The sequence below is a fragment of the Molossus molossus genome, unplaced genomic scaffold, assembly GCF_014108415.1.
Source record: "Molossus molossus isolate mMolMol1 unplaced genomic scaffold, mMolMol1.p scaffold_m16_p_11, whole genome shotgun sequence".
Classification (NCBI taxonomy): Eukaryota; Metazoa; Chordata; class Mammalia; order Chiroptera; family Molossidae; genus Molossus; species Molossus molossus.
The window spans coordinates 41,973,787-41,995,989 of record NW_023425346.1 but is presented as its reverse complement, the minus strand read 5'-3'; the positions used below and the strand labels follow the sequence as shown (position 1 = coordinate 41,995,989).

At 38.5% G+C, this 22,203-nt stretch overlaps 1 protein-coding gene across 2 annotated transcripts in view; it reads left to right on the top strand.

Annotated features, from left to right (window-relative positions):
• The window catches only part of ITGB6 (integrin subunit beta 6), a 154,843-nt gene that overhangs the window by 80,227 nt on the left and 52,413 nt on the right, over positions 1-22,203 (top strand). Inside the window, exons 1-8 of one of the 2 annotated variants that reach the window (XM_036253893.1) lie at positions 378-490; positions 595-670; positions 1,391-1,470; positions 4,383-4,587; positions 5,191-5,437; positions 15,437-15,602; positions 16,832-16,993; positions 20,755-20,850. In XM_036253893.1, coding sequence (XP_036109786.1) covers positions 446-490; positions 595-670; positions 1,391-1,470; positions 4,383-4,587; positions 5,191-5,437; positions 15,437-15,602; positions 16,832-16,993; positions 20,755-20,850 — 1,077 coding nt within the window. In that variant the 5' untranslated portion in view covers positions 378-445. Of the gene's footprint in view, positions 1-377; positions 491-594; positions 671-1,390; positions 1,471-4,382; positions 4,588-5,190; positions 5,438-15,436; positions 15,603-16,831; positions 16,994-20,754; positions 20,851-22,203 lie in introns of those variants that run through there. The other variant, XM_036253895.1, reaches the window with a different exon arrangement.

Below are 22,203 nucleotides of genomic sequence, written 5' to 3'. Positions count from 1 at the left end.
GTAAAATGGTTTATATTTTTCAGAGTTTATTTCAATTCTCTGCAAAGGATTTAAAATGGAATACAAAAATCTCAGGTATTTTTCTCTAGCTCATTTTTTGAAACCCTCCTTACCTATTTCTTATATATTTGTGTTTCACTTATCATCTTTACTATTTTCATTTAATTAAACTTAACTTTAAAACAACTTTAAATCATTTTAATTGCTCTTGTGACATTTCACTGATCAATATTTCACTAAAGGTATTGACTTTCTCTAGGATGCAGAGAGACTAATAGAATTTCCACACAAATATTCTACTGAATGAATTTCCCCACCTTCTTGGTGATTGTACACCTGCTTTCCTTATAAGGAGAACAAGGAAGTAAATCATGTTGAAGTTGCTTTTAAGCACAGCTTTTCTTCTTTACCTGTCCAGGTAGCCTCTGTTTTCATCTCAGTCTTAATGAAAACTTTTTTATTTACATCTCAAGTTTCTTTTCAAAGCAGTGTAAGTAGTATTTAAAATTTTACACTTCCAGAAAGAACTTTAACGATGTTCAGCTTTGGTCTTGTAATGTTGAAGGTAATTCATTTTTTAATCTGTCTGCACAGCGAGAACTGAAACGAATGGGGATTGAACTGCTTTGCCTGTTCTTTCTATTTCTAGGAAGGAATGGTCACGTACAAGGTAAGACCTGAGCTCGCCGATGTATTGCTTTCGTGGTATGCTTGACAAACCTGTCATTTGGCTCAGAAACTCGATCTGAAGTCATTTTTTATTTGATCTGTTTGATTGCTTTCTTGCCATTGAACGAACACTTTAACAAATTACAGGCAGACACAGGGCTGTTCCCACGGCATATGCTCTAGGCTTAAGGTAAATAAATACAAAGGTTGCACGGGCATTTTAATGAGGGGAATTAAACAGCATTACTACACAACAGGACTTCTTAATACATTTATGACAATCATTTTGATAACTCCACTAGGTATATTTTTGTACGAGAGTAATAACTTTGAGAGAGAACAGAGATTTATTTTAAAAATAAAAATATAGTACATTTAAGAGAGAAGCCTTTTAAATGGGTGCAAATAATTTTAGAAATTAAAGTGGATGATAATGAATGAGGACAAAATAATGGTTTTATATTTGTGAACACTGGAAGATTTTCATGTTTTTAGAATAAAGAGAATGATCATTTTTGGCTAATAAGACGTATATATATTTTCAATGCGGTGGATGCCAAATGTAAACTTTGCGAATTGCTAACATTTTGAGGACTGATCTTCGAAGACAAAAATAAACTTTGATATTGCTTTGTTCAACTACTTTAAGAGCCATAAGTCGTGAAAATGGAGTGACTGAGAATGTGCTGAATCCCTTGTGTCTTGCTGGGTTTAAACGCAGGTGGCTGTGCCACGGGAGCCGCAGAAACCTGTGAAGACTGCTTACTCATCGGACCTCAGTGTGCCTGGTGTTCTCAGGAGGTAAAACAAATGACCTCAAAGTGTTTGGAAAAGCCGCAGTTACGCTTATGTTAATTCCATCAGTGGTTGTTCCAATAGCGTCCTGCTTTCTATGGGGTTATAGGGGTGAGACGAATCTAGGAGGGAAAAACAGTGTGCATTAGGAGATCAAAGTAGTCATTAATATGATTACTTTCAAAAGTCATTTGCAGCGGGAGTGAATGTCAATTTATTCTGAAAAATATTTAACTCGGATCCTCTATTTAAACGGATCCCTTCTCTTATATTAAAGCCATTTCTAAGTGCTTACACCTCAAATGCCATCAGAGGTCATGGAGATGGTATTTTCTAAAGTGAAACATGTATTTGACTTCAGTACTGTAGTTATAATCCTTCTGGGAACCACAGTCCATCCTGGATCATTGCTAGGTTCTAAGAGAAGTGTTGTAGTTTTGGGGTAAACTTTACTGTTCAGACATTACCCAGTTCTTTTAAATATTACATTTTCATGAGCTGGGTGGTTGTTCCACAGTGACAAAGCCCAAAATAGCATTCCTTATCTGATCAAGCGGAAAAGCATGTGGAAGCAGACTAAGAAGGACTGGGGAATGTATTACAAGCCAGCCTGAGTCACCACCTCCTGTGTCACTAGACAGCAATCTGTAAAGTGTCCTTGGTAAGAAAAAGCAGCTTCGCTTTTTCTGGACTTAGAACACTTTTCTTCTGAATCTCATAAAGAGAATCTAAACACAAATCAAAGCGTACCAATGCCAGGTTCGGCAAGGGCTGGTAGCATGCTCAAGGGGAGCAAACCCGGCCGCCCAATTCAGAAGAGGCGGAACCGTTAAGCCCCGCCTCCCAAGCTGGACGTGTGTCCGCAGAGGCGGCCTCGCCAACCCCACAGCGGAAACCCAGCTCACTCCCCCTACTGTTTCCAATGAGGCACAAGTGTAGTACGAGGGAATTATGCTTTTCATTTTCTTCTTTTTATTCGATTTATTAGGGTGACATTTGTTAATAGAATTATATAAGTTTCAGGGGTACAATTTCATAATACATCATATACATATATTGTATTGTGTGTTCAACACCCCATGTCAAGTCTCCTTCCATCACCATTTATCCCTCTTTTACCCTCTCCTACCTTCCCTACACCCTCCTTTTCCTCTGCTGATCACCATACTGTTGTCTGTGTCTATAAGGGGTGTGTGTATGTCTGTGTCTATGAGGGGTGTGTGTGTGTGTGTGTGTGTGCACGCGCGTGCATGCTTAATCCCTTCATCTTTTTCACCCAGCCCCCAAAATTATGCCTTTTTGAGCTCATGTATGAAAAGTAGGTCTGAGAATATATAAAGAGAAAAAATCCCACATTTTTCTACATTGACTCCCTGAAAAAGACAATATTAGTTTCAGGCCGGAGACATAAAACAACAAATCAGTCTAACAAAATGTTCACTCTGAAATTTTTTGTTGCCATCTTTTTGTGTGTGTGATATGTGCCCCTAGTGGGAACTGAACCCAGGACTCTCTGGTCTGCAGGTCAACACTCAATCGCTGAGCCAAACTGGCCAGGGCATATTGCCATCTTTTAGCATTCATTCAAGAGAGCGTGCTAAGTTACTACTGATTGCTTTACTTGCGGATGACACCTGGTAATCAGTTATTGTCAAGTTTTAAGGCCAGATTATTCTGAAAGGTCACTCTAATGGTAGTAGATACATCAGTAGAGGCAGTTGGAGCAAAAAGTAGATCAGGCTTCTGCTTAGGGCAGATAGAAAAATAGCTTTATGATTAACACCAGCTCTAATCTTTGGGCAAAGATGGTCATGATAAGTGGTAACAATGACATGTTGAGAAGGATTCTGAGGCTTGTCCAGCCACTGTTGACCTTGGATACATCATGGAAGGTTAGTTTGCTACACCTAGTCTGGTGCTTCGAATGTGCACAGGCCTGACTGATATATAACAAATTATAGTCTCAGAAATCAATTTCAGAAGAAAATGTTGCTAGTTGGTGAAAACAGCAAGAGTGGCAAGGAATGAGAACAGCAATGTGAATGTTGGTTTGCCTCTTTCCAAGCATGAGAGTCCACGGACCTATGTCTGACTTTGCTTAGAGCCTCACCCACTCTAGCAGCCCTGGCTGTCAGTAAGCCAAGTACTCATGCCTCCCTTTGCCCTGGGACTCGCGGGGTTGCAGCGGCCACATCTCTGTGGAAACACTCACTTAGTGCCTCCTGCTACCCGGGTGGATCAGAAGGGGACTGGAAACCTCCCAAGTCTTACACAGAAAGCAGTCCCCTATGCATAATTCTCTTGTGTTTCCCCACTTCCAAGTCTCGAAGAAAGTTCTACAAGACCTTAAATCGAACACTTTAAGACACTGCACTTAAAGCCCCCAAAAGGTTAACATTAATGACATAATGCTGTAACAGGGATGATGCATCCATGAATTAAACCAGGACAGAGAGGGAGATGAGGAGACGCAGGAATCCACAGAACAGGCTCCTGATCACTGGATTTGGCAACAGACAATGGGAGGACTTGCACAGTCCTAGGATTTCACAAACCTGCAGGTCACCTGTGATAAATTCACAGCTGCTATCTGCTGTATTATTTGATTCATCTGTTTCAAGGTTCTGAACATAGCCCAGTAAATGCTTTAAAAAATAAGCATTTTTTTTAAAAGCCAAAAAAACAGGTAAATTCATTTGAATATAATAAAAAGAAAAATGCAATTTTACTCAGAATTTTAATGGCAGAATTCTCTGGTTATTCTGCTATAACTTAATTTTAGACATATAATCGGTGTAAGGGAATGCTATTCTAAGTAGGGCAAGATGCCTCACTAGCAAAGCAAGCAAAATACAATTTAATCTTATAAAGAAACACAAATTTGTCTACTTTTTCTTTTTATTGTTTTTGTTTTTTAGAATTTTACCCAGCTGTCTGGAGTCGGTGAAAGATGTGATACCCCAGCAAATCTTCTAGCTAAAGGATGTCAAGTCAACTTCATCGAAAACCCTGAATCCCAAGTAGAAATACTTACAAATAAGCCTCTCAGTGTAGGCAGACAGAAAAATAGTTCTGACATTGTTCAGATTGCACCTCAAAGCTTGATTCTTAAATTGAGACCAGGTACGTTATGATTTACATGAGCATTGGATCATGTAAATAAATCTAATGTCACATGGTAATATCACTGTTCTGCTAATATACCTTGTACCACATATTACGTCATTGATTATTATCACTCAGGTTTCCCATTCTTAAGGAAATAGAGAGTGGCTTTTCTTAATTCAGATTGGTTACTTGTACTCCAAATGTGTCACTAAAAAAGCGTTATCTACTAGTGACCATTTGAATTCTCAAATGTTGTTAAGGTCTACCTCACATTTCTTCAAGAGTTGTAATGTAGCTTTAAACTCCTTTTCATTTTGCTCTCCTTTTCTAAAACCACATACAAAAAAGTCAGCTTATCTCGCATCTAAATGGATGCTAGTTCTCCCAAGGAGATATAAAATATCCTAAATCTTACCTCCTTCAGTAGCTCTAAACACACAGCTGCAAGATTTTCATGGGCTCATTCGTTTATAAACTTTGCCGCACAGTTTATGAAATCTTTAGTATCTTCAGTAAATTCTTATTGAAATGAAATAGCCAGCTGGCTCAGTGATTGGCTAGTCACAAACAAGTCTCAATGCATATTTATGGGTTGCTTTCCTTGCGGGGTATTTGCAGGTGGTGAACAGACTCTGCAAGTGCAAGTCCGCCAGACCGAGGATTACCCTGTGGACTTGTATTACCTCATGGACCTCTCAGCCTCCATGGATGATGACCTCAACACAATCAAAGAGCTGGGTTCCCTGCTTTCCAAGGAGATGTCTAAATTAACTAGCAACTTTAGACTGGGCTTTGGCTCTTTTGTGGAAAAACCCGTCTCCCCTTTTGTGAAAACAACGCCAGATGAAATCGCCAACCCTTGCAGGTAAGTAAATGATTCCCTGGCATCTTAGAACACTGATTTTCTGTAGAGATAGCCCACTCTGAGCTGCACTTGGCAGCAGCTTGCTCACTCCCTGGCATTTCCCTCCTGTCTGGTTGGCTCTCAGCAGCTCTCTCAGTTGCCGGAGTTGTTCAGAACCAAGGGGAAGTCATCTTAATACATGGTTCTAGCCTTGGGTTCTTGCAGCATTGGTCTCCGTGTGTAGGTCGGGATACGGCACATTTGTCTCTGTGTGCTGCAGATGAGGGGGGTGGCAAGTCTTTTGCTATAGGTTCCACTCACCCATGCCCATCCCCGCCCCTTTGAGACCATCTATTCTAAATGATCACCACTTTCTGTGGCCATCTGACAGTAACCCACAGTTTCTCAGAGTATCTTTCTCCACTATGGTGACTTCTGTCAAAACAGCATGTTTTACAGCTTCCTCTGACATTCTTTGGGAAATATGTATTTCTCTTACTGTTTGGACAGACCTTTGCCGCCTTCACTTTCACCTAACCAGTACAAAATCAAGCAGTGGCTCCATTATAATATGCTGTAATCAGCTATTAAAATCATGCCTTATCTATGTGAAGACGGTTGAAGGCAAGTTGCTTTGGGATGGTTTTCCTGTAGAGTCAATGACATGTTCCACATAAAATTATTTAATATCCTTCTAATGAAAAAAAGCTATCATTTGGTTAGTGCCAGGCTCTATGCTGAAGGTTTTACATACATTACATCATTCAGTCTTCATAATAACAACAAGTCAAAGCAGATTCTGTTATCCCTATTCACAGGGGAAGTAATAGAGTCTCTGAGAGGTTAGAAATTTGCCCAAGGCCACATAATTAATCAGTGATCAGTACCAAGATCTGAGTTGGTCCAAAACTTAGCCCCTTAGTACTATACATCTGGTGTATATGAAATGACTTTTCTAACCTCTATTAACTTTTAATACTTGTATACACCCTAGGCATCAATCTCTGCAGACAAACAAGTTTTAAAATATCACTTTAAGATATTTCAGTGTGGTTCCCAATTAGAATCTGACATAACCAAAAATAATTTGACCATGAAGGGAACTCATCACTGATTGTAACTCACTGGAATTGTGTTTGCATACAATATCAGACATAGTGTCTGTCTCCCACTGTCTTTTTTTGAGGTATAAAAATGTGACATGTACTATAATGCACACATCAGAAATGTTCAGTTTGATGAATTTTGACAATTGAAGATATTAATGTAATCACCACCTAAAACACGATATAGAATATTTTTATCACCTCAGAAATTTTCCTTAGGCCTCATTACACTTACTTCTACTTCACCAGAGGCAGCCACTTTGTGGTTTCTATCATTTAGATAGGTTTTTGCTATTTTTGGATTTCATATAGAGTGGTAGTATATGCCTTCTGTGTTTGTCTTCTTCTGCTCAAAATAATGTTATTGAAATTCATCCATGATTTTATGTTTATCAGCATGTTGGTTCTTTTTGTTTTAAGTAATAGTCTATTACATGGATTTACTACACTTTGGTTATTCATTCTTCCACTGATGGACATTTGGATTGTTACTCATTTTTTTGACTATCATGAAAAGCGCTGTTATGATCATTTGCATATAAGTCTTTGTGTGGATAGATGGATTTTTTATTTCTCTTGGATAGATAGCTAGAATTGGAATTGCTGAATTGTATGTGTGGTTTTAATTTTTTAAGAAATTATCAAATTATTTTTCAAAGTGAAGGTGCCATTTGGCATTTCCATCAGCAATGTGCAAGGATTTTAGTTATTTAAAATCTTGGTATAGTCAGTCTCCTTCATTTTAGCCTTTCTAATAAGCATCTATCTCACTGTAGCTTTATTTTGTGTTTTCTTAACAACATATAATGCTGAACATCTTATCATGTGTTTATTTGCTATTTGTATATCTTATTTTGTGAAGTATCTTTTCAAATATTTTGCCCATTTTAAAAAAATGAGATTGTTTGTCTTCTTAATATTTTATTGTATGTGTTCTTTATATATTCTGAATAAAAGTTCTATGTCAAATATATGTTTTGCAAAAATTTTTATTCAGTCTGTGGATTGTATTTTTATTTTTCTAGCAAACTATTAGTTTGGATAAAGTTCAATTTATCAATTTTTAATGTAATGGTTAGTTCATTTTTGTCCTAAGATACCTTTGTGTACCCTAATGTTACAAAGATTCCTGCTATGTTTTCTTCTAGAAACTTTGTGGTTAAAGCTCTTGCAGTTATGACTAGGACTTCAAAATAGTTTTTTGTATTTGAATGAGGAAAAAGTTCTAGGTTCAACTTTTGTTTCCATGTAAATATCCAGCTTATTTGTTAAGCAAGATTTTTTTTTTCCCCCATTGAATTATCAAATTCACCTTTGAAAAAGCAATAGACTGAGTATGTGTGAGTCTAATTCTGGGCACTCTATTCTGTTCGATTGATATAGTCATGTAACCATAGTGCCTTAAACTCTTTATTACTGTACCTTTATAAAGTCTTGAAATCTAGTCATGTAACCATAGTGCCTTAAACTCTTTATTACTGTACCTTTATAAAGTCTTGAAATCTGGAGTGCAAGTCCAACTTTGTTGTTCTTTTGTTTTGGCTATCCTAGATCCTTTGCATTTCCATAGTAATTTTAGAATAGGGTCATCAATTTCTTAAAAAAATATGCTGAGATTTTTATTAGAATTGCATTGAAACCACAGATCAATTTGGGCAGAATGGCTGTCTTAAAACTATTGAATATTCCAATCATTGCACATGACATATATTTCCATTCATTTAGACCTTACCTCATTTCTCTCAGCAATGTTTTGCCATTTTCAGGGTAGATATCCTATGTACCCTTTGTTTGAGTTATTGCTATGGATTTTGAATGCTGCTGCTAATGTTATTTTAAATTTTATTTTCTAATTATTTGTTGATAACATATAGAAATATAATTGATTTTGCATATTCACTTTGTATCCTGAAACTCTGATAAATTTTCTCATTAGTTCTAGTCTGATTTTTTGTAGCTACCTTAGGACTTTCTATGTACACAATCATGTCATCTGTGAAAAACAACTTCTTTCTCTCCAATATTTGTTCCTCTGCTTTCTTTTGCTTGTCTTATCATGCTGGCTAGGATCTCTAGTACAATTTTAAACAGAAGTAGATAAAAGTTATTCTTTATCATGCTTGTGATTTTAGGAGGAAAGTTTCAATTTTTCACCAATTTTTCACCATTAAGTATGTTGTTAGCTAGTGGTGTTTTGGATTTCTTTTATCAGATCAGGGAAGTTTCCTTCTATTCCTTGTTTGGTAAGATTTTTTTAAAAATTATAAATAAATGTAGAATTTTATTTCCTCAATTTAAAGAGTTTTGCCAGAAAATTTACACAACTCCTTAAACGTGTGTCTCATTGGCCAGGACTTAGTAACATGGCCACAGCTAGCTGCAAAGGAAGCGCATCGCTACCCCAAATAAAATCAGGAGTTCTCAGTAGAGAAGAATAAAAAGAACAGTTACTGAGTGGCATCTATCAATTCCTGCAACACTTCACAGATTTCTAGAGAAATATAATGATTTATATTCTCAAAATTGCTGTATAATTATTAGTAAGTCATGATTTTTGTTGTCAATTGTTCGATTCACTTGTAAAAGGAAATAAGCTTGGTGCTAATAGCCTCCGAACTGCTTAATATAAAAGCATTTCTAATATGTTTGGCCTTTTTTTTTTTAAATCAGAGAATGTTGTTCCAGGATAAAATTTCTATATACTATGGCTTTCTCCTGCCACAAGCTTCAGTAGAGTCTAGTAGATCAATTCTATCTAGCATTACAAAGTACTACCTCTTCCCGAAAGGGTTTGTTTAAAATCATTCTTTCTGTCACCAGTCAGATAAGATGTAGTAACATAAAGTACAAAATGGACCCTGGGAAACAATGAGTATGTAATGTTACCAGAAACAAAAAATAATTAAAATTAACCAACTTGAATGGCTTAGCTAAGCTGGCAGTCCAGCATCTTGAACTAAAATAATACCGTCTTTAATCAGGCTTCTAGCGAAAGAAAGCAGTCAGGCTTTTTATAGCTCTGACTGCATTTCATTCATGCATTCATTTATTTATTCATCCATTCAACAAAAACCTACTGAGCTCCAACTATGTACCAAGTATTGTGCTAGGCATGCGGGAAGATCTCTGGGAAAAAAAGATCTGGGTCCAGTCTTCAAGGAGCTGACATTCTTTGGGGAGTAGGCACGTGGTATAGCATGATGGGCTTCGGAGTCAGCCCTGGAATAAAATAAGTCTTGATTTATCTACTCACTCCCAGAGTGACCTTAGGTGAATCATTTCACCTCTAAAAGCTTCAGCTTGGAATAACAGTACTGAACACACAGAGTGGTTTTAAGGATTGGGTGAAGTCATGCATGGAAGCATTTGGTACTGGGCTTGAACTTGAAGCTCTAAGTGGTAGCTACTGTCAACAATAGAGTACAGTAAATGAGGACCCAAAGCAGGATTATACATTTGATCTCTTGAAAGGTCAATATTTTCTGTTTTCTAAAGTGTTTCTTTTATTCTTATTGGCAAAATTACCATCAGTTAAATTTATATATAAAGTTGTTTTTTGTGTTTTTTTTTTTTTTTTTTGCTGCAACATTATATTTTTTCCTTTCCTGTTACATCCGTAATTCTCCCAGTTTCTTTGTCCAGATACACCCCCCCTTACATACACACACTAAGAACTCAAACACTAAACACAAAAGTCAGTCCTTTGATCAATCCAAACCTTGTAATTATGGAATAAAAATGTTATTTAGTAGAAAGGCAATAAGAAGTAAGAGGAAAGAGCATGGAGTTTTTCAAACCTGGGTTTAAATTATAACCTTGAACAAAAACTTACTGTCTTTGAACTCACTCTCTTCACCTTTAAATAGAGATAATAATATTCACCTTTTAGGGCAATAGTGAGAATTGAATACGCTCATAACATAACAAACATTCAGAACAAGTATTAATATTCTTCATCTCATCAATACTTAGTATCGTTGATTATTTTAATCTAGTGGTTCTCAAACTTTTAGATCTCAGGACTCTCTTACACTCTTAAAAATTAAGACCTTCTCCCCATCAATATCATCAGATAATTATTGATGTATTAGGTAGCTATTAATCTCATGGGTGGCAGAGGAAAGCTTTGCAAAATTCTAATTTTCTAGCTACCTCAAATGTTATCTTTGCAACAAATACCAATGATTGTTTTCCTTAAAGTGAGAGGCTCTCTTGCCTCATTTTTAAGAACATGTCTGTCAAATACCTAAGTTTGGATTAATAGTTTGACTGTCAAGCATTCTTTCAGGTGAAAATAGTATTCTATTAAAAAAAAAAAAGTTGGGAGGGGGAATTCAGCCCATACAGTCACACAAGTGCTTTTCCACCATAAACATTATACTTTGATGAGCAGCAGAAATGCTGTACGTGTGTTTCTGACGTGGTCATGCAAAAATCGTTTTAAAAAACATGTTTTCAAGGGTGTAGACTTAATAAAATTAATAACTTTTACTGCTCTGTCAAGGACAATTAAGTAAAACTTGCATTTTAAAAGTTATTATGGTAAATGCCTGTTGGTAAAAATGTAAGGACAAGTATGCAGTTTGTGTCTTTGTGCTAAGGCACTAGCAGTTTTGCTCACTATGGTTTTTGTATCATCAGTGGAGATGTCAGCACAGTGAAAAAGATATATAACATATTTTACTATTGTGAAAAGAATTTGACCTTAAGACCCTAAAAAAGTCTTAGGGACCTCTGAGAGTTTGTGTACTACACTTGTAAAACCTGTTTCAATTTCATCTGTAAAGCTCTTTGGAGTCTGTAAGATGTATGAAGAAGGATCACTACATTATTTAATTACAGACACATTTCTGAAATAAATTTTCAGGAATAGAGAGATGGTAAAAAAAAAACAAAACAAAACTGTGATACATCTTATAACCACTAAAATCTATGTTTTCATTTTCTTATTTACACTTTTATGTAAAACCCAAATTTTCTTCAGTGCACATGTATAATTATTTTAATCAGAAAAAGACCATGTGATTCTAGAGATATCATTAGCCAAATCTATGACCCATCCTCAGGTTTGTGCTAGACTCTGGGTGAAGTGATGTACGTAGGAAATGACACTAATATTTAGGAAACACTTGGAAGAGCTCATTGTGCTGTGTTTTCACATTGCACCTCATTGAATCCTCACCACTATTCTACTAGGTAGATACTATCTGTGCTCAATTCTTCAGAGTTTCAATGAAAACCCATGCAAAATATTAAAAACAAGAGAATAAGATTACCTTGTGAGAGCTAAAGTTAACATAATGAATATGAAAGGAAATATGAGAAGTGCCCTGGAAGAGACAGACTGGCTTCTGGCCCCACCAGACCAGGTGCCCTGCCATAGCTAATGGAGTGAACAGGCCTGGTAGGTGAGGGGAATGTGAAGAAACAGGGGTCACAGACACAAGTATGGGCCGCATTCACCCAAGGCCGTAGCCAAGGCACTTACAGTTTGTCTCATTGACTTTCTTTTTTTCTTTTTTTTTGCGGTGATAATAGATTTCTTTTATTTTTTTATTTAATTAATTTATTTATTTTTGTTACAGAAGTTTCTTCTTTTTCCCCCACTGATAGCCCCTTCCCCCTCCCTCCCCACCCTGTCCCTAGCTTTGTTGTCCATGTCCATTGTTCATACATACATGCGTATAAATTCTGTGGTTTACCTCCCCCTCACCCCCTCTCCTGGGGATTGTTAGTCTGTACCCCACTTCCACGTCTCTGGGACTACCCCATTCCTCAGACTTTTATGTTCATTATATTCCACAAATAAATAAGATCATGTGATATTTGTCTTTCTCTGCTTGGCTTGTTTCGCTTAGGACAATACTTTCCAGGTCCCTCCATGTTGTCTCAAAGGATAAGAGATCTTTCTTACAGCTGCATAGTATTCCATTGTGTATATGTACCACTGATTTTTTACCCATTTGTCTACTGATGAACATTTGGACTGTTTCCAGATCTTAGCTATTGTAAATAGTGCTGCTATGAACATGGGGGTACATATATTCTTTCTGATTGGTGTTTCAGGCTTCTTAGGGTATATTCCTAGAGGTGGGATCACTGGGTCAAATGGAAGTTCCATTTTTAATTTTTGGAGGTAACACCATATTGTTTTCCATAGTGGCTGCACAGTCTACATTCCCACCAGCAGTGTACTAGAGTCCCCTTTTCTCCACACCCTCGCCAACACTTGTTGTTTGGTGATTCGTTGACGGCCATTCTGACAGGTGTGAAGTGATACCTCATTGTTGTTTTAATTTGCATCTCTCTGATGATTAGTGATGTTGAGCATTTCTTCATATGTCTCTTGGCCATTTGTATGTCCTGTTTGGAGAGGTGTCTATTTAGTTCCTCTGCCCATTTTTTAATTGGCTTCTTTGTCTTCCTTTTGTTGAGCTGTATGAGCACTCTACATATATTGGAAATTAACCCCTTATCTGATATATCATTGGCAATTATGCTCTCCCATACAGTGGGTTGCCTTTCCATTTTGGTGGTTGTTTCTTTTGCAGTTTGAGTTTGATGTAGTCCCATGTGTTCATTTTCTTTTCTGTTTCTGTTGCCTTAGGTGATGTATCAGTGAAAATTCGGCTCTATATGATGTCTATAATTTTGTTGCCTACATTTTCTTCTAGGATTTTTATAGATTCATGAGTCACATTTAAGTCTTTTATCCATTTTGAGTTTATTCTTGTGTATGGTGTAAGTTGATGGTCTAGTTTCATTTTTTTTTTTTGCACGTAGCTGTCCAATTTTCCCAACACCATTTGTTAAAGAGGCTGTCTTTACTCCACTGTATGCTCTTGCCACCTTTGCCAAATATTAATTGAGCATATTGCCTTGGGTCCATTTCTGGGTTCTCTGTTCTGTTCCATTGATCTATTTGCCTGCTCTTGTGCCAGTGTCTCATTGACTTTCATAGCTTCTCAAACTTTTGTTAACTGACCACAGAAAGGGATAACCAGAAGCATTCATTCTGGAGATGGCTGTGTTGGGATATCTCAACTGTAACAGTCAGTGCTGGGATCTTCCAATGCCTCTTGTTTTGAACCCTGAGGATACATCAGAGTATGACCTGCTTCCCATGAAAGTTTATCTAAAGTAAGAAAATGACCACCCTTGCAGACAGCAGCATTCTGGTCCCAATAGAGCTTCATTACTCTGTGTGAATGAATCCATAGTCATTCTGATTTATACTTAGAGTTGATTCTCATTATTCACAAGAGTCTTGTTGTATAGTTTCCCTGAACACTGAATTAGCAAATGCTGAACCATTGCTCCTAGGGGAAACGGGGTTAGGTTCCTGTGAGCTTCTGGTCATGTTTTCACCAACTGATTAATTCATAATTTTGTTTTCTGTGTGTAACACCTTATTTAATATATATTGCTGATTCATTAACATTGAACTCACAACCAACAGCCACTCTAACTCATGCCATATCACAGCCTTCTTGCACTTAGGAACACTAGCAGCCCTTCGGCACCACACTTGAGGCCATTCTGAACAGCAACATCTCCAACAAAATGCACAAGAGGCAAAAACCATGGCACCAAAAAGGCCATGAATAGGGCACCTGTTTATAGTATGAAAGCTAAAGCAAGAAGGCAAAGCCTTGTTTGACCTCAGCTGGAAACATGTGTAGCCTCAATTTTTTTTCCACTCTGTGAATGATCAAGAAAGTACTGAGAATACTGATTTGGAGGTTACAAAGAAATTCTAGCAAGTAGGTGAGTTTGCAGATTTTGAATTATGAATAAGGAGGACTGACTGTAAACTCAGGCAGATAAACTTGGTGGACAGGATCCTGACCCTAAAAGATGCATTGGCTTGTTCTGGGTTGACAAGACAGACTTTTGAACCTGCAAAGCTACTCTTACAACAGTCAACCAGCTCTCCCCAGGCAGCATACCACAACCTCTTTGGGGGCTACACCTTTTGTCTCTACTCCTAAACCATTTTTCTCAAGCCTTTAGAACAAAGATTGCTGGGCCCACCCCAAACATTCCTAACTCAGCAGGTCTGGAGCAGTACCCCAGATCTTGCATTTATAACAAGTGGTGATCATGCTACTGATCCAGGGGCCTCACTTTGAGAACCTCTGCTCTGTACTGTTATCTCCACTCTATAAACAAAAACCTAAAGCTCAGAGAGTTGAGTAATTTGCCCCAAGTCTTATATATAGCTGCTAACTGGCTTTCAGAATAAGGTGTGGCTGAATTTATGATCAACTCTTTCTGTTCTACTGTAATATCTTGGGGGCAGATATCCTAACATGACATTTTCCCCATATGTAAACTGTATTAGTGATGATTTTATTTCTACACTGGTCCACAACAGTCTGTGTAGACATGGTAGAGTTGGGGTCCAGAACCGAGAGTCCTGCTCTGGTTTTGGGGCTGTTAGCAGGCAGGACTGGGCATGCAGGAGGGAATAGAGGAAGAAGAAAGGTTTTACCCTCAGTCTTGCTACAGGGTGACTCATACTTGATGACAGCTTAGGTCATCAAGTATGAGTCACCCTGTAGCAAGACTAAGAGTGATGGTGGAGTTTGTTTGAAAGGCAATAGGAGGTAATGATTACACACACACATAGGAGTGGGAGGTCTGATCACCTGATTATCTGTTATCTGAGCTTGAGCCAGTGTAAGACACAGTGAGCTCTAAGTGTTAGCTAATATGGCTAATTTGGAAGGATGGGTGGGAGATGATAACAACTTTACCAGTGAGACTCATAGCCAAGTTACAGAGTCAACTTCAAAATAAATGAAAATAAAAATTTACTTTTATTTAAGAAAATATTGCCAGACTATTAGATCTATTTATTGTGTATTATATCATATTTCATCAAGAATCTTTTCACACTTTACTTTTGCAGTAGTATTCCATACTTCTGCTTACCTACATTTGGATTCAAGCACATTTTGCCATTGACAAATGATGCTGAAAGATTCAATGAAATTGTGAAGAATCAGAAAATTTCTGCTAATATTGATACACCCGAAGGTGGATTTGATGCAATTATGCAAGCTGCTGTGTGTAAGGTATGCTGAGGGGAAGCATGTTTTACTCTGATAACACAAAGTTTATCTCTTATTAACACATAGACTTTGAAAAGCTTGGATAACTTTATCTTTCTTTAATTGCCATATTTCTACATTTGATATTTTTCTTAAAACAGAATTTCTGTAAAAATTTTAATTCAATCATGTTATAATGGGATGGTTTCATGCCTAATATTTGAATAACCTAATAATATTGTATAAGTATTTGGGAAATGTTACTATATCAAGTCATGTGTTATTAATTTTCAACGATTTAAATCAGATTAATTAGTTTTTGAGTTAATCATGGTACAAAAAAACAACTAAGGCAGAAATAATAATAAAAGTAAAAACACCCCGAATTAGTATAAATCTCTACATATGGTTACCCTTCTATTGTTCTGAACAAACAAAATAAGCACCCAAAGCCACACCAGTTCTACAGCAGTGTGGGAACACCACTCGCCCTTGACGATCAGATATGTATCCACAGGGATGATTTCCCTGACTTCAGATGACAGTTCTTTGTGGAAACTGTCAGGAAATGGACAGGCTGAAGCTTCTAGAAGGTGGAAGGGCCAAGGAATGCGGGACGGAAGGGGAAGGATAGGGTGGGATGGTGCGGCCAGGCTGAGCATTTGTCCATCTAGTCCCTGGACTAACGTTAACTTACAGGGAGAGCTCTGCTAGTAGTCAGCCAGAGACCATCTTACTTAGCAGGACCTTGGGGGGAGACTTTGTAAGCAATTCTTATCCTTCTATCATGTTTATACTTTTTGGATGATACAGCAGAAAAAGAAAGATGTGTCTAAAAGTTGGGTGACCATTGAATAAAACAGGCTTACTCAGAGTCTGTTTCATGCTGCATTCTGACTAGTTTTCTTCCGCTTGGATTTGGGATAACCTGTGACTTCCCTGCCCTGGTTTTCCTGACAAATTGAAACTAGACAGTAAACATAACTATGTGAAAGTAGAGATCAACTGGATACCAATTGTAGTGGAACTGTTTTTTTTTCTGAAGCCTAAATCATCTGAAAATGTTATCCAGAAAAAAAAAAAAAAGCACAAAACTTTATGTTTTTAATACATTAATGTTATCAACTCACAATAGATGAAAATTGACCAGCAGGAAAATTTTTATAATCTGGATATGTCCAATCCTAATTGATTCACTCCGATAGACGCCTGCCTCTACCCAATACAATCCAAATGTTTCTTTTTCCCTGTAGGAGAAAATCGGCTGGCGGAATGACTCCCTCCATCTCCTGGTCTTCGTGAGTGATGCAGATTCTCATTTCGGAATGGACAGCAAACTGGCAGGCATCGTCATTCCTAACGACGGGCTGTGTCACTTGGACAGCAAGAATGAATACTCCATGTCAACTGTCTTGGTGTGTGATCTGCATTCTACACTGTTTTCAGGGCTACAAGAAGGCGAACGAGGCAGTAATTGCTGCAGGGCATGGCAGAATAACCCACACGTGGTGCAAACAGTGTGTATTTTCTGATTTGAGATGAACAAACTGTCTTAATCCTCATCTCTCTTAGAGGTTCCCACAGGAGTACAGGTGGGTGATGGGGCTATGGGAGAAGTTTGGACCTGCTGTAGCACAGATGATCCCAGAACCTCCCAATTTTTTAAAGAGCTGGAGGCCAGCAAAAAGCAGTACGGTCAGCTCATTCTGTTCTCAGTCACAGCCCCATAGCCACACAGCCGCAGAAAGGGGTTGCAGACCAAAACGGCAATCACCTAGGAGTTGCTATGAATGATGGTCCCAGTGCATGCTCCCTAAAGAATGTCGTGCTTTCACAGACTACAGTGGCTCTGCAGGAAACAATCAGACAAGTGCTGCTTGGTTGGTGTGTATTAACATTTGGCGTATTAGCTGTTGTTTTTGTTAATCCTCACCCGAGGATATTTTTCCATTGATTTTTTTTTTTTTTTTTTTTTTTAGAGAGAAAGTGGAAAGGAGGGAGGGAGAAGGAGTGGGGGAGAAACATCAGTGTAAGAGAGACACTTCAGTTGGTTTTCTCCCACATGGCCCCAGGGCTGGGGACCGAACCTGTAACCCAGGTACATGCCCTTGACCGGAATCAAGCCCAAGACCCTTCAGTCTGTGGGCTGACACTCTAACCGCTGAGCCAAATCAGTCAGAGCAACATTTGGCATATTTTTTGTCATTTAGAAAATGTTGGTGATATGCAAGGGATAAAAAACACTTCACTTTTGTAAAACAAGGTAAAATTTTCAGAGCTTTTTTGATGTACATTATCTCATTTAATTCTCACCAGAATCCTATGTATCTCATTGCTTTCCTTGAGCAGACCGACAGTGAGGCTGCCATGGTTGTGCATATGTTATTCCCTCTGTCTGGAATGCCCTTCCCTCCTAGTCTGCTGGGAAACTCTCGATTTTTCTTTAGAACCCAGCTGAATCATGACTGCTCCCAGGGGGCCCTTTTTGACCTCCACTGGGCCAGGTAGTGATCACCTCTCCCCTTGCTCTTGTACACAGATGTCTTCCAGCCTACTGCTATATGGAAATGTCTTTGCACGTGTCTATCTCTAATGTGTGCCCCTCGGGGCCAGGAGTGCCTAGAACACAGTGGACACTGACTATTTTAAGAAACAGAATTGAATTATGAAGCAGCAACCTGAGAAGGTTATATTATCCCCATTTAATATCTGTGAAAACATAGTACAGAGAATTTAAGTGACCTCTTAAAATGACAAAGCTGTAGGAGTGTATGTAGGGAGAGAGAGGGAAGGAGGGTACGAGAAAGAGGAAGAGGAGGAGGAAGAGAAATAGAAGGAGAAAGAGGAAGTGAAAAAAAGAGAGAAAGAGGAGGAGGAGAAAGAGGAAGAAAGAAAGAGAGAGAGGGAGAGGAAGGGAAACAGAAAGAGAAAGACAAGGAGAGAGAGAGAGAGAAAGAGAAAGAAATAGAAAGAGGGGAGAGAAAGAGGAAGAAAGAAAGAGAAAGAGGGAGGAGAAGAGGAGGGGAAATATAAGGAGAAAGAGAAGGAGAGAGAAAGAGAAAGAAATAGAAAGAGGAAGAGAGGAAGAAAGAGAAAGAGGGAAAGGAAGAGGAGTGGAAAGAAAAAGAGAGAGAGAGGCCCTGGCTGGTGTGGCTCAGTGGACTGAGCATCACCCCATGCATGGAGAGGTCACTGGTTTGATTCCCAGTCAGGGCACATGCCGGGTTTTGGGCTCGATCCCCAGTAGGGAACATGAAGAAGGCAGCCAATAGATCACATCGACGCTTTTCTCTCTAAAAAAAAAAAAAAATTAATAAAAGCATTTTTGGGGGGAGAGGGAGAAAGAAATCTAATTTCAGGTTGGAAAAAAAGACTAGTCTCCAAAAAAAAAGAATTCAGTGAGATAATGTATATAAATGCTTAATATACTGCTATCAGTTTTTAAAAATTTAACGGTTCTGCTACCATTCCTTGCCTACATATCTAAACTTCCACATGAATTTTACCCTAACTTTTGATCAATAGTGTTCCCCAAGCTTATATATCCTTTAATCATATAAACTGTCTTTCCATATTATAAGGTCAAAGACGGTAGCCACATTTTGTCTTTTAGCCAAGAAGGAACAAGAAATTGTGAGAAACGCATTCCTTTTCTTGTGCACTTATTCAAATGCTCCTTAATAGATATCTTGGCAAAAGCAGGACCGTAGAAGCAAACACTACCTGTTGCTTAAGATGACCTTCTCATCTAATAAATGTTTAGTTCATTCATGCTGACTTTCTACAAATGCACAGAAGCCATGAGCTGTTTCCGTGCCTGCCTGTAACTCAGGCCCCCGAGTCCTTTGAGCACTTCCTATGCCCTCAACACTGGGCCCGATTCTTGGGGCCACAAAATAATCACACATGGTCCCTGGCCTTGAGGAACTTACAAGATAATTGTGAGAACTAAACCAACTGATGTGGATCAAATAGGAAATCATATTTGCCCACCCATGAAGGGCTACATGGTACGATTCTAGCTACACACACACAGCTGTTGAAAGGTTTGAGAACACATGGAGATAAGGAGGGGCCAGCTCTGGAGGAATTCGCGCCTAAGGGTGAAGGATGCATAGTGTTTGGGCAGCTGAACAGCAAGGGAGACTGACAATGTCGGATTCAGGAAGATTTATATTATCTGGATTCTACCAATAGCTACTAATAAAAATCCAACTGGCGTGGAAAGCACATTTACACAGCCAGCTTTGCAGTGGGGTCATTTACCAGAAGAGCTGAGAATCTGTGAACACGCCACGCGAGTGCACAGTGACCCCTCAGTTTGGCTGGTTTCAGTCGTCGACAAATTCTTGGTTTAATTGTTTGCCGGCTACGCTTTCACTTGTGTTTCCTCTTTGCACATTATCCACATCTGGATTCATAGAAGAGGGAGATGTGCTGCTCGTTCTTCAACCTCGGAAAATAACGGCCATCCCCAGATCTGATAATGAATGACTTCTTTATTTTTTAAAGTATCCCTGTCACTTGGGAATGGTGTGTCAATGGAACAGAAATACAATGTGTTTCCAACTGTAAAAATACTGCAGGAGCTCATAAAACTGATTAGTGACATCAAAAAGGCAATAAGACCAAACTCTAGAACAGATGCAGGAATGTCTTGAATCAGATAGGCGTGGGGATTGTGGTGTGTCATTTCTCAGCAGGCTGTCCCTTCCTCAGCCCACCTCATCCAACTGCAGTACCAGTTTCAGAGCTACAAGAGTCGCCCAGTCATATCTGTCAGAGTCTAGCTACCTCCCTCCACTCTAACACTCCCCCTCACTTCAGCCTGTTGGTAAGTGGCTCTTAGAAGAGGAAACAGGAAAATATGGCCCATTACCAGTCATTCAATACATTTCCAGTGATCTTAGGAATAACAGACCATATATGCACCATACCCCACTGACAGGCAGGACTCTTAGCAATTAGTTGGATTTACAAGATTTAGGGAACAATTATTAAACCAATTAAGCAAATAATGCTAATTGTATATTTGTGTGCTTAGAGTGATAGACACAATAATGCCTACGAGCATTGAAATGTCAAATTCATTAAGATATCTTTGAAAGAAACATTCTTGTCTTTATTCTGCATGTTTTTGTTAAGATGATACTTAAAATCTGTATGTTAATTTTAGGAATATCCAACAATTGGACAACTCATTGATAAACTGGTGCAAAATAACGTGTTACTGATCTTTGCTGTAACCCAAGAACAAGTTCATTTGTATGAGGTAAGCAAGAGTAATTCGGGAAATTCCTTCGGGGAGATTATTCAACGGGTAGCTTCAACATTAACTCTGTGAGTTTACTGCATGGGATGCCATTAGAAAATCAACACGTGCCAACTATACCGGGCACTTGGCAAAGTGGACTCAGTTACTGTTTGCCATTTAAATTATAAACATGGAAGTTCGGAGAGGAGTGGGGGACAGATATGGTGAGACAAGGAAGGAAGAGTTGTGGAAATGCAAAGGTAAGTCGAAAGACAGTACCAATAAACATGGGACCACCTACTTAATGGAAAAGTAGTCCATCTTTCCTTGAACTGTTTCATCTGATAAGGAAGGAGTCAGCAGAAAGTGGAGAAAATAATGAGAATGGAAAGAGAATTGACTTTGAATTCTCTGACATTTGCAAATTAGATACATAAAAAATATATGAGTAGAGACACAATTCAAGCTATTGAGAAGTGAAAAGTTGAAAGAAAAACTTGTTAAATTGGGCCCAAAATATTCCCCCTTAAAGCAGCTGGATTTGCAGTTCAGGTTTTGAGATGGAAGCATCGACTGCAGAAAGAGAAAGGTTTCATTAGATGAAATAATGTTCGTAAACCAATGCATAAACTGTAAAATGCTTATGCAATCGCAAAAGATTTATGTGGTTTCTTTTCAGCCTAAGAAAAACAATGTGTCAAAATGTTATGAAATGGGATACTGGCAAATGATCTGTTCCTAATGAGCAATGTCACAGAGATGTAAGGAGTCTGTAGCCTGGGCCCTAGAAAATGTAGAGGAAATAGGGGTACATTAAATTGTCTCTGACTTCTATGCAGAAGCTTCAAATAAGCCTAAATTCAGAGTCTGATCTCCTATTCCCTTTGAAAGGACCTCTTAACAAGCTTGGTGACTTTACAGGGCTCGGGAAACTCTGAGATTATTTCACAGGGTCTTTGATTAAATGCCACATACTACTAAGGACGGCGCAGCCCATGAACTTGCATCGGGTTCTGTAGAAAGGATTCGGGAGGAGATCCTATCTTGTATTTTCATGAGAGGAGGGTATTGTACTCCAGGTGAGATTGCCTTCTGCTGAAAACCAAGCAAGTCCCTTGCAATCAGGCTGCATACTCGAGGCCTTTGTTCTACTCAGAGACCATGTGGGTTCACCTGATCTGGGCATTTTCTTAAGGGTCTTTAGTATGTGATACTTGTTTCCAGTGGTTTTAAGCAGTAGAGCTGCAATATACTGCAAACACAATAGTGAGTCTATTCTGCCTTTGATCCTTAAGGCTAGAGTGAGAGGACCTAGGGATCTCAACACCTGCTCCACAGCGGGGCTCCTGTTTAGCAGGGGGAGGGGCGGTA